The sequence below is a fragment of the Chelonoidis abingdonii genome, chromosome 9, assembly GCF_003597395.2.
Source record: "Chelonoidis abingdonii isolate Lonesome George chromosome 9, CheloAbing_2.0, whole genome shotgun sequence".
NCBI lineage: Eukaryota > Metazoa > Chordata > Testudines > Testudinidae > Chelonoidis > Chelonoidis abingdonii.
Window position 1 is genome coordinate 70240114 of NC_133777.1, and position 12520 is coordinate 70252633.

The 12520-nt window shown below is 41.3% G+C and overlaps 1 protein-coding gene across 1 annotated transcript in view; it reads right to left on the minus strand.

Annotated features, from left to right (window-relative positions):
• The window catches only part of ZFAND6 (zinc finger AN1-type containing 6), a 52550-nt gene that overhangs the window by 10716 nt on the left and 29314 nt on the right, over positions 1-12520 (minus strand). The window contains exons 2-4 of the mRNA XM_032771888.2: positions 8239-8409; positions 5912-6023; positions 2876-2976 (exon numbers count right to left, since the gene is read on the minus strand). Coding sequence (XP_032627779.1) covers positions 2876-2976; positions 5912-6023; positions 8239-8392 — 367 coding nt within the window. The 5' untranslated portion in view covers positions 8393-8409. The remainder of the gene's footprint in view (positions 1-2875; positions 2977-5911; positions 6024-8238; positions 8410-12520) is intronic.

Below are 12520 nucleotides of genomic sequence, written 5' to 3' on the forward strand. Positions count from 1 at the left end.
ATTCATCCCCAGGGAAGAAACGAATTGTAGGTCTCAAATCTTCTCAGGAGAAATAAATGGGTAAACCCAACCCTACACTGTCAGATGAGATCACTCAATTCACTCCAGGACTACTACAAAGAAAACAGTGGAAAGCCAGTCTGGAGTCACCGGAGCTCCCTTACCAAAAGGTAAGTGGTCTCTGTACTCATCTCAGAATCAGTCAGTTATAAGCTAGGAGTGGAGGTTCTGCTAGTTCTGGCAAGTTACCCCCATGGTTGGGGTCTCTTGCAGCAAACTCTCATGGAGCAGGGACAGCTCACTGAAGAGAACGGGTGAGGAAGAACCCCTTACTTTTTCATTCACCTGTGGAAGGTAAAAACAAGATGGTAGATGCTGCAGAGATGGAATGGCTTAACTGTGCTACAAGCTGAAACGAAGCAAAGTGAGTAGAGAGCAGAGCATGCACTGGATGCAAGGAGAAGAGCCATAGGACTGGAGAATCTTGGAAAGTTATTTGTCAGCCTGAGAACCAGTAAGGAGAAGGGAAAACCCAGCTGTGTGGCAGGGAGATCAGACCATGGAAATATACTTTTTCCTAATATACAGTCCACAGCATCTTAGATCTCATATTAAAGTTTCATCTTCATAGGTGAAACAGGAGTCTTCAGTTGGAGGATAATTCCATATGAATAATAGTAAGATATTTTACCAACTATAAGCCATGGCAGTTTGTCTGCAAAATGGGAATATGGAGATATGCATTTACACATGTTCATTTCTGTACTGATTGATTTTGATGTGAGAATTTACCTTAGAAATATCTCTATTTTAAACCGTGATTACATAAACTAAAAAAGCATGAAACCACATGTAAGAACATTTTCCATGTTCTTTTATTTAGCACAGGTAGCAGTCAGTCAGTTTAAACTTTAAAGTATATCTGAAGAGTGGGGTTCAGACATCAGAGGTGGGTATGGTATAAGAATTTAGCTTCAGTAATGTTTAGTAAATAATTAAATTAAGTTAGAGCAGTTTTTCCCAAACTCAGGACGCCGCTTGTGTAGAGAAAGCCCCTGGCGGGCCGGGCCGGTTTGTTTACCTGCCGCGTCTGCAGGTCCGGCCAATTGTGGCTCCCAGTGTCTGCAGTTCACCACTCCAGGGCAATGGGAGCTTCTGGAAGCGGCAGCCCGTACATCCGGCAGCCCGCACCGCTTCCAGCAGCTCCCATTGGCTTGGAGCAGCGAACCGTGGCCACTAGGAGCCGTGATCAGCCAGACCTGCGGACGCGGCAAGTAAACAAACTGGCTCGGCCTATCAGGGGCTTTCCCTGCACAAGTGGCATCCCAAGTTTGGGACTCTGAGTTAGAGGTTATAGCAGGTTCTTGTATCTGTGAAAAGCCAGCCACGAACTTCTAAATTTAAAGGTGCAGATTTTTCTCCAAAGGTGTTCAGCACTGCCTAATCTGCTTCTCACTCAGGTGCAATTTTAAATCAATGGAGCAAGAATAGACAAACACCTAAGCTCGTTGAAAATCCCACCGTTAAGGCCTCTCCATGATGCCTTGGGTTGATACATTCACATCACATAAAGACCCTGAAGGTGGCCCTGCAACAGTCTGCTCCACTGTCCTTGTTGGCTGAGCTGAAACAGTCAGGAATTTCTCTGCCACTGCGGTGAAGATAACCAACAGCATAGTGTGAAAGGGCCATTCCACAGTGGTGGCAAATATCAAATTAGTCCGGAACATTTGAACATTGCCTGAAACAGCTAAAGCCATCCTCCTCCTCAAGCAGTAAAAACCCTGAAGATTGATATCTGCACCATATCTGAAGTGTGCTGACCAGGACGCAGTGAAAACAAAGTTGAGGACCACATGATGATGATAATGCCTAAGTATTACAAGGTTCTGAGAAAAATTAAGGACACAGAATTGGTAATTCCATTCTCTCCCCGCTCCCCCTACCCATCTCATAAAACTTAACACTATTATATATCTTTACTTATGATCATGTTAAATGTGCCAGCTTGCTATAAGTAACAGAAAACCATGTGGAAAAAATGCACTTTGTGCCAACCATAAAGATTTTAGGGCAGTGTTAGTAAAGTCAGCTACCCAGAAAAAGCCAGTTATTTTCTCAAGTATTTTCCATTTTCCTTCTAGCACCTGAATTTTAACCCTTGCTGCAAAATTAAGGCAAGTTTGGTGTACATAATTTAATCTTTGATAAGATGCACATTGATGGACATCTAATGTATATGTACTATTAGTCAGCCCTTTACCTACAAGATAATATTAAATATTACAGTGTATTACCAGTTTCAAAATGGATTGAAGACCATTAGAATTACTCACACTGCATCAGCGTCACAACAATGTATGCTACTGCTAGCGCAGTTACAGCTAATAGCCGAACTATGTCAAAAAGTTCACCATCTAGTTTGGGCAGATAAAAACAGACCATTGTCCATTACATATATTTTTAACAGCGCCAAGTTTTCATCACTCTATAGTGAAAATCTGATTTTAATAATGTTTTAGTAAAAAATAATCAATCCGTTCATAATGTTAGCTAAATGCGTATTTCCCCAACCCCAGTTAAAAACCCAGCACTAAGGCGCACACTGATTTCAACCGCAATTTATATAGTTAGAATTCAAAGTCAACTGAAATGTGAACATTTTTGTCAAACTTATTTGAAGTTTCCATACGGGTAGTATTTCCCCATTAAAAGCACATGCATACCATGTTTTATTGTCTTTCAGCTTTATGCAACATTGTCATTACATTGCTCAGAATGCAGATTATTAGAATTTATTATAAAACTACTCAAGGTGTAAAAAACAGTATATATGTTTAATACATGCTTTAATTATGCCAGTTCAGACACTAACCTTGCAAATCTTCTGTTTCAGGTACTGTTTTGTCCACAGCTGTAATTTCTGCTTGGGATGATGCTACAGATTCTGTTAAAAGTGACTGGTTTGACACAGGACTAGGAAGAAAACAGTTGAGAATTTGTAAGAGCCAGGTACAGGCTTTATTTTCACAAAGATTGCTCAGATATTATGACAGGACAACAACGCAGTGTGCCAAATCTTTTAATGTAGAAGTTAAGGAATTCAATGGCAAATCACAGCACTAGTTAGTTAGTGTTTAAACAAACAAACAAACAAAAAAAACACTGATGAGAAGCCAAATATTTTCAACTTCCAGCGTAACACACACTTCAGTTAGGAGTAGGCTTGGCAAATTCAATTTTTATTTTATTTTCTTATTTTAACTGGCAATACTGATGTTTATTTTTAAGTTTTTTATTTTTACCCATTTGAATTTTCATAGTTGCAAAAAATTATGGGGGAGATTAGACAAATTATTATTTAATGACACTAGGAATTGAGATTCAAATAGTTAAAGCTTTATAACCTTTAAAGCATAAATTGTCAACATCAAGTCAAAACAAAGTAAATATGCTTAAACCAAACCCTAATAAATTCTCAGGCAGGTTTTTCTTACTTTGCCTATCTGTAAATTTTGATAACTACTGATAGAAAATTTTGTCAGATTGTGTGTGTATAGTGAAACCAATATTTATCAAAATTTACAGATAACAATCTAATACTTACAAGCCTAGTTAAGAGTAATGACAACTAGATGAAGTAACAGTAGTGACTACTAAACCTCAGATTCACATACTGGTGTGTTTAACATGTGAGTAAGACAATTGCAGCTTGTCACTGTAAGTGGTCATTAGGTTGTAGCCTGAAGCCAGGAAAATAGGGGAATCTACTCAAATACTTAGGACTTCCACAGAACATCTTGCATTCTTCTCTCCCATTCTATCATCCCCTGTTACATAAGGAAGCCCGTACAACTTTGTGACTTGAGCCTTCAGTCACACTGATGATGCAGTACTTAGAATAGATCAAAACTCCCAGGTGCTGTTAGGGTGCAGGGCAGGAGGTAGACTTTAAATTTAATACTTTTCTAAATAAAACAGAAGTTGAAACTTGCATAAATGATTGAGGGTGACAGTGCACTTCTCTTTTAGGAATTCACTAACCCTGAGGTGGATTACAATTTTGTGGCGCCCTGGGCCAGAGCAAGCAGGGGGCCCCTCCCCACCCTTTTCACCTGCAGTCCCTCCCCTCATGGCACTCCTGCCAGGGAATGGGGTCAGGGCACAGGGGCTTGCCCCTCCTGCCAGGGAGCAGGGTTGGGCGCAGGAGCTTCCCCTGCTCCCCAGCAGGAGCGCCGGGTGAGCAGGTGAAGCAGAGAAAGTCCCCACACCACAACGCCACTCCCTGGCAGGAGCACCAGGCGAGCAGGCAGAGGGGGGCAAGCCACCACATTCCAACCCTGGGGCACCAGGGTGCCCATTTTTCCAGGACCCCTCATTTGGTTGGGGACCCTGGGCATGGACCCTGTTGGACCAGTATCTAAATCTGCCAACCAAGCCAGATATTATCAGAGAACTGACAGAAGGAATGAGAGGCTGGCTCTGGATACTAGCCAGAATCTGGGGGAGGAAGGGTAAAGGTGTCTTGCATCATTTCAGAGGGTTTTCCTCTGCCCCTGGGCCTATAATACTTAGGCACTTTTCCAGACCTGGCATGAACTTTGTGCAGTTTGACTGGGTAGAAAGGCAGTATTACTGTGAAGTACAAACCTTCCACCCAAGCTGGAAATAGAAGGGCAAAAGGATCATAAGATCAGCTAGCACTGCGGGTGGTATTCAGCTCATAACTCATACTTGTAAACTTGGGTATCAAGTTAACAGCTTTCATAAATATTGACTGAGACGCTGTAAACTAGGACTAGTTGTGTTCAGACAACTATAAACAAAGAAGTCTAATCTTACCTAACTGTAGTCTATGTGAGGACATTTTTAAAAAGGAGAAGCTTGGTTGATGAAGTTAGAAATTGCAAGTCAATTTACTTTAAATTTTAATATAATCTGCTTGTCTAGCATCTTTCATGCCAAAAGATCCCAATGCACTTGAAAAAATTAAACTGCTGTTGGGTTCATGTCATTCAACACTGAAATGCAGTGACCAAAAATAAATAAGTAAATACTCAGCCCTTACATACTACTTTTCATTTGTAGATCTTGGAATGATTTGCAAAAGACATATCTTTTACTAATTCAGACAGAGGTGAAGGAGACAGCAGCTGAGTAGCAGAGCTAGGAACAGAACTCAAGTCTCCTATATACTATTCTGAAAACCTATCCTCTAGATCAGTGTTTTCCAAACTTGGGCACGGGCCAAGGGAAGTACTGGCTGCCACTTCCAGCAGCTCCCATTGGACTGGAGCAGTGAACCGCAGCCAGTGGGAGCTGCGATTGGCCGAACCTGCGGATGTGGCAGGTAAACAAACCAGCATGGTCCGCCAGGGGCTTTCCCTACACAAGCGGCGTTCCAAGTTTGGGAAACACTGCTCTAGATGAGATGATGAGATGAAATGAAACAAACAGTTCAATATGCAACACTGCAGTTCTCTTTACTGACACGCAATTAGAAGAGCTTTCTTGTCCAGTTTAAGTATTTATAATTAATAGTTACTATTTCTAAGAAAATCAACAGCCAGATCAACATGTTGTAGAGTGACAAGGCTTCATAGGCTCTTTTAGTGCAGATAGGATTTCTCTATGACCAGAAAGGTGTCACTGCAGAGATTTTGGCATTTGAGACTTTGAATTAAAAAAAAAAAAAAAATTGTTTTCAAATACAATTTATAAGATGATCTTGTTTGTATAATAGTAATTGGTACAGAAATCTCATTTTTAAGCATACAAGATCAAATTGCTCATTTCTCATTCCCAGTTTTTAATATCTAATTATTCAACCTCAGGACGTAGTTGAAACAATCATGTTTATATCAGTTTGTATGTAAAATACTGACTAATAAGCATAGACAAGATAATTTACCTTGGTTGCGTAGACTGGGTAGATGTAGAGTCTAATGTTGACTGAGTTTCCGGGACACTGCCTTCTGTGTGCTGTACTGGTAAAGACTCAGTTATACTACTGACAGAAGTTGCTGGAAGAAAGACACTAATGTAAAATGGGTTACACTGCCTTCTAGAGTTACAGAATTTATCCATAACAAAGATTTTTCTGCATCTGGTTGCAACTCAACATGCTATTTTAACATATGGTGAAATTCCTTGCTGAATCAGAGCCTACATTTTAATGTATTTATATTGTACTATAATTACTTACTTTAAATTATGTCTGGTCACATTTGCCCACTTCCCACCCTTGTCCACCAAAAGCCCACACTGCACATATTTCAAAAAAGCAGCATTAAACAAAGGAAAGCATGATTGTTTTAAACTACTCAAAAGCTTCTATGAATAACTGGTATTTCAACTTCACATTTTTGTAAGAGACCAATACCACAGAAGATATTTTAGAATATTTGGGACCAGTATCCAACTGCCCCTGTATGCCCAGACACGCTTCATCCAGCTATCATTTTACTTAACCCATTTCACTATGGATCCACCACTGCACTTTTGGCAATGCATCAGGCAATAACATGCCATTGAACTGAATGGAATGTTAGGGCCTACATGAAATGACACATTCAGTAGCACAAGTTATGCTTTCTACATGGTCTACTTCCAGTCAACAAGTACATAAGATGACATAGCTTAAAGCCAAGGAACTATACAAGTATTTCTGTGAAGATATTGTACTGTGTCTATCTCCAAAGAAGTCTGTAACAGACTGCCTGTACTAGAATGCAAATTTCTTCATTTGGTTTATTCAATTGTAAAGAGAGACTTAGGCCATGGGAACACTATGGACGGAATCTCTGTGTTGACCCAACTTATTATTGAGCTAACTGGCAAGCAGCTCATTGAGTCATACTACCAGAAACACTGCCTCCAGGATCACTTAGTGTAGTGAATCATGACACCTCCAATGAAAGAGGTACAATTCTTGCCACAAAAGGTAAGATGTATTTTCATGGTCTGGCCAATAGAAATAACTTTGAAATGGAAGAACCACCTTCTCTAAGGCCAAGTACTATAGGATCTCCTGGGTTTTGTAAAACAAAAACAAACAAAAAACTCACAAAAAGCCACACACAGAAACAAGTAACACCACACTCCTACAAGAGGGAACATACAAAGATTCCATTGAAATGCTCTTAGAACAGGTCCACACCTAGGGGCCCAGATCCTAGAGTCACGGGCTATCAGAATCAGAGTTTTCCATTTAAATGAATCTCTAGCCCTGGTGGTTGTGAAAAAGCTTAAAAATGTGACCTGAATGTAATCCATACTGTGAGGTTTACCAGAGTCTGCACGCAGTTTCCAGCAGCAGGAGAAGCTGCCATTAGTCATGAAAAAAGTCTGGCCCCACATTTGCCACAAAAATAGGCCAGGGTTTAGCTACACCATGAAAGACCACCATATCATGGGGCTAGTGGGACCCTGCTGCTGCTTTCACCACTACTTGGAATGAGAGGAACACTACCAATGGTTCAGAGGGGAAGGAGTCTCCTAGCTCCTCTAGGCAGCTGAAGGTGAGGAAGGAGAAGCCCCTGGTTGTAACTGCTGCCCATTCCAAGTGGTCAGGGGACGAAGGACCTCTGCTGCTGACCTGGAGCAGGGCCAAAGTGCAGGAAGCACACATGAAGGGTGCCTCAAGCTTTGCGTTGTCCTAATCCAGGCGAGGATAAAGACTGCTGTGGCAACCTTTCTAAAAACAGTGCTTCCTGAGTTGTGTTTGAAGTGTCAATCTTAATATTGCACCAATGATTTCCAGAATTTAATATTTAGATTTTGTTCTAAATATTTTTCATCTGCCCCAGACAGGTTGTTCTCTGTAGAGTCAGTAATTCCTGATAAATCTTCTCTGAAGAGAATTTCTAGCATTTTTATAGTGATATTGGACACCTAGTGCTTATTATATCTTGCCAGAAATAAATGCAAAGCACAAAAATATAAACTACAATTACACTTATAAAAAGATTATCCACAGTATGTTTATTTCATTTTAAAGTGGATTAAAAAATTCTGTAAAACAGTAGAGACTTTTTGGCAGCAGTACAGTGGATTGCCCCCTCTCTCATTCTTTGTGTTATCATCGGCTGCTGGAAAAAAAAAAAAAATCAAACTCCCACTTCCAAAAGGATGAGGCAGGGTCAGGAATAGAATCTCACTCTAATGGAGCACACAAGGTTTGCTCAAATGGGAATCAACATGTTAGATATTAATCTAATATTTATCAGTGTTACTTACCAGGAGGGCTAATTCTACCATTACTACTATTCTGCCTTTGAAGGTGTTCTTTATAGCAAATTGAACACATTCCATTTGTACGAGGGTTTCCATAAAATCCGCATCCAGTGGAACAAAGCATAGGCACTTGGCTATGGTTAGTTTCTTGAGCCATTTTCCTCTTCTGTAAACCTGAAATTCACATACACAGCCAATGATCTAGTGAACTCAGATGATTGTCACCTGTTGCATTTTAATATACTAAGGTTCCTACTGCTTTGGCATCATCTATTCCAGGTACAAAAGTCTGCTTTAGAAAAAAGGATCTTTGGGTTAAATTCTCTACAATTGTTTCATGGAAATCAGTGTCTTTAAAAAAAGGAGAACCACCACCAAATTTCAAGACCCTGGTTAAAAAATAAAACTGCAGAAGAATGAGCATCTTCCATTGACTTTGGTGGTAAAGACTGTACAGGACTGAGCCATTTTAAATAAATGTGCAGCAGGGTACAAATTTTCATAAGCAGTTTTTTTTACTTTCACGTGGAGCATTCAGTAATTTATCACTTTCAGATAGACTACATTAATTCCTAGACTACACCCTGAAAGCACACTTTTTGAAGCTTGTACTCATGACACTACTCAAACTCTTAAAGTATAAACTGAAGACTAAAGAAGGAAAATATTCCTGCTTACTTCACAACATTGAATCATGAACAGCAACTACAAAAATTGTCATTCTATTTCTCTGAATTTAGGAATCTGTTACATTATAAATTCATATTCAGAAGTTACCATTTTGGTCAGGACTAGCATTTGAACAGATACATTCCTCTATACTTCAACTCCAACAAGATTTTTGCATTTTTGGAATACTCTTTCATACAATGTAGATCATATATGGTAATCAATTTGGTAAGTGTTGCTTTGCAAGTTACCCTGTCTTTTATTTGTATTTCTCTCCTTATTAACAAGGAACATTTGTCTTGCAAGCTAAAAAGCTCAGATGGCCTTCTCTATCATGACTTTCTGTGACGAGTTTCCTTAGCAGTTCTCAAGTGACCCAACTCTTAGATCAGGCTATTGGAATCTATACCATAATACATGAATTCAATACAATCACTGTGTCTTCTTCACACTCAATCAAACCTCCAAAGCTGACCATAGTATATAGTTCAACATTAGCCTATACGACAGTGTCAGTTTCAAATAGATCATATCAATGTGCCATTGGGGGGGGTGGGGATAACTCAGTGGTTTGAGCATTGGCCTGCTAAACCCAGGGTTGTGCATTCAATCCTTGAGGAAGGACATTTAGGGAACTGTGGTAAAAATCTGTCTGGAGATTGTTCCTGATTTGAGCAGGGGTTGGACTAGAGGACCCCCTAAGGTCCCTTCCAACCCTATAATTCTATGATTACCTTAAAGAATGCCAAGCTGACTGTAAAGTACAAAATACCACAGAATTGTTAAGCAAATCTGACATCTGCCTAAGCTTGGTCCATAAAATGTTCTCACTGTACAATTTATTCAGCTAGAGAAGAAAGGAAAAATACTCTTATAGCAGAGTCAGTCAAATTTATCTTTTAACTTCAGCTTCTTAAACATCTGAAGAATGCGCAAATGTTTTCCCCTCATGGTCAAAGGTCTTAAAATACTGCCTCACAAATTTTAATGGTAGAAATTTCTGAACAACATCTTTCTTCTACAGCTTAGTTTTCACAAGTATATCAGTGCAGGGAGACTGCCCTTTCAGTATGAGTATAAGTAATGTGAATCCAACCATCTGAATCTAAAGAGATATTTTGAATTAATATTTAAGAAGTTTATAGACCATTATTGTTTCTTCTAATATAGCACCTAGAGACCCGACTCAGCAGGACGCCCCTTGTGCAAGGCACTATACAAGCAAGCAACAGAGTTACTCTGTGCCCTCAGGAGAATAAAAATCTGGCTTTGTGACAGGGCACAAATATGAAACAAAACAGACATAAGTGGGGATGGAAGGATATGGTAACAAAAAACAACAAATTTAACATAAGCAGAAGTCTCAGATCACCACTTGCCTAGTCATTGCAATGGTCCATTCAAAATTTACACTATATACACACCACCCAAAAAAAGTGATATTGTTGCACTCTGGAAGCTTGTCAAGACTTGACAGTTGAATTCAAGTAAGAATGATAATGATACAGTAGGTTTAGACCTATAGACATTTAGTGTACAGCAAATATTGGCTGTATGGAAGCTAAATCCACGTTGCTAAGTTTTCCTCATCAGGGGCACAGCCAAACTATAAATAAAATGAACAGTGGATATGTCAGAGTGGATTTGAAGTGAGCAAGGCAATATAGTAAACATGAGACCGAAGGCCTGTTTCAGCAATCCTAGTCATTTTCCAAGCAAGGGAGTGTCAGTATATATTAATGATCTTACCATTAATAGCAGGTGCTTTGAAACTAGAGAATAAAGTGAATGCTTTTTTCTCCAGTTTGCCTATATAAAAGTGCCTATTTACTATAGGAGTATTACCAGTGCTCTAGAATACATGGAAACTCTGTGTAGATACTAAAGAAGCAGAGGTAAACTTACAAGTTCAGATATCTCCAACCTTTTTATCATGAGAAGGCTGCCTGACTTTTTGTATACAGTACAACCTCAGAGTTACAAACACCAGAGTTAGGAACTGACCAGTCAACCACACCCCTCATTTGGAACTGGAAATATACAATCAGGCAGCAGCAGAGACCAAAAAAAGCAAATACTGTACAGTAGCACATTAAACAAACTACTACAAAATAAAATAAAGGGAAAGTCGCATTTTCTTCTGCATAGTAAAGTTTCAAAGTTGTATTAAGTCAACGTTCAGCTGTAAACTTTTGAAGAACCACAACATTTTGTTCAGTTACAAACAAACAATCTTCATTCCCAAGATGTTCCTAACTCTGAGCTTCTACTGTATCAATTTTAAATAAAATGTTTCTTCACTGCAAAGAACTAAACATCTAAAAATGGTACTAACTGTCTTACTCAGAACCAGCTCAACAGTCTAAAGCAGAGGTGGCCAAACTTACTGACCCTCTGAGCCGCATATGACAATCTTCAGAAGTTTGAGAGCAGGGGGCACCTGCTGGGAGTTGGGACTGCGGGAGGTACCTGCCGGGTCTTGGGGCTTCAGCCCCACTCCTGCTGAAGCTCCAAGCCCTGGCAGGTGCACCGGATGGGGCTGAATCCCTGAGACCCCCTGGGTAGAGGCCTCACCCCACCACCCTGCTGCAAGGCAGAGGTCCCAAGCTCTCCCCACCCCAACTCTGGTAGGTGGAGAATGGGGGGCGGGGGACTCCGTGAGCCACAATGTCTGTAAAAGAGCCACATGCAGCTCTGCAGTGGGGTGGATTGGCCGCCCATAGACCTGGAGGGGAAGGAGCCCCTCATTGAACCCTGGTGGGAGGAGCCACGTCATGTTCAACCCTCCCACTGGAAGTCAGTGGGCAGGACCAGAAGTACAAAAGGCCTGCAGGAGAACTTAGTTGAGAGGTAGCTGCCGAAGGAGCCAAACGTCTCCTGTGAGCCCCCAAGATGGGAGGCTGCATCAGACCCTGAGGGAGATGAGGACTGGCCAGGACCATCAGAGCCATTTACAGAGGAGCTGCAAGTGCTGACAGAGGTCCTCTTCCTCGACAACCAGGATGACCTCTACAGAGCCAAATACACCCTGCGGGGGAGTTGGGAAGTGGTCCGGGGTAGCCGTCTCATCTGGCTGCACTGACAGCAAGTGAGTCAGCATGTTGCTATCAGGATCCTCGCTGACCCAGTGGCGGACTGCTCTGCCACTGCTAGGGCCCTGGGCCGGGACACAGTGGAGTGGGTAGCAGTCTCCCCTCTCCTAGGCAAGAGGCCTGCACTTGTCGGCCCTCCACCAGAGCTAGGAAGCCCCACTGTTTGCTGCTCAGCCTGAGTGCAGACCTGACCCCTCAGCCTCTCTGTTGCCCTGCCTGAACCAGGGGCTGGGGCTCCGTAACTGTGTGTTGTTCAGCCCTGATCACAGGCCCGAGCTCACGTCTCCCATCACCCCGCTGATTCCCCATGTCAGGCAATCCCCAGAAATGTAGTGGTGCGGATTGGCCTTCCACAGACCTGGAGGGGGAGGAGGCTCTTGAGCCACAATGACTGTAAAAGTGCCACATGCAGCTCATGAACCAGTTTGGCCATCCTAGACTAAAATTTCATGCAACTAAAGATTGGGCTTACGCTTCATGTAACTAAAGATTGGGGATCATGATACCAGATAACTTTTGAAGTA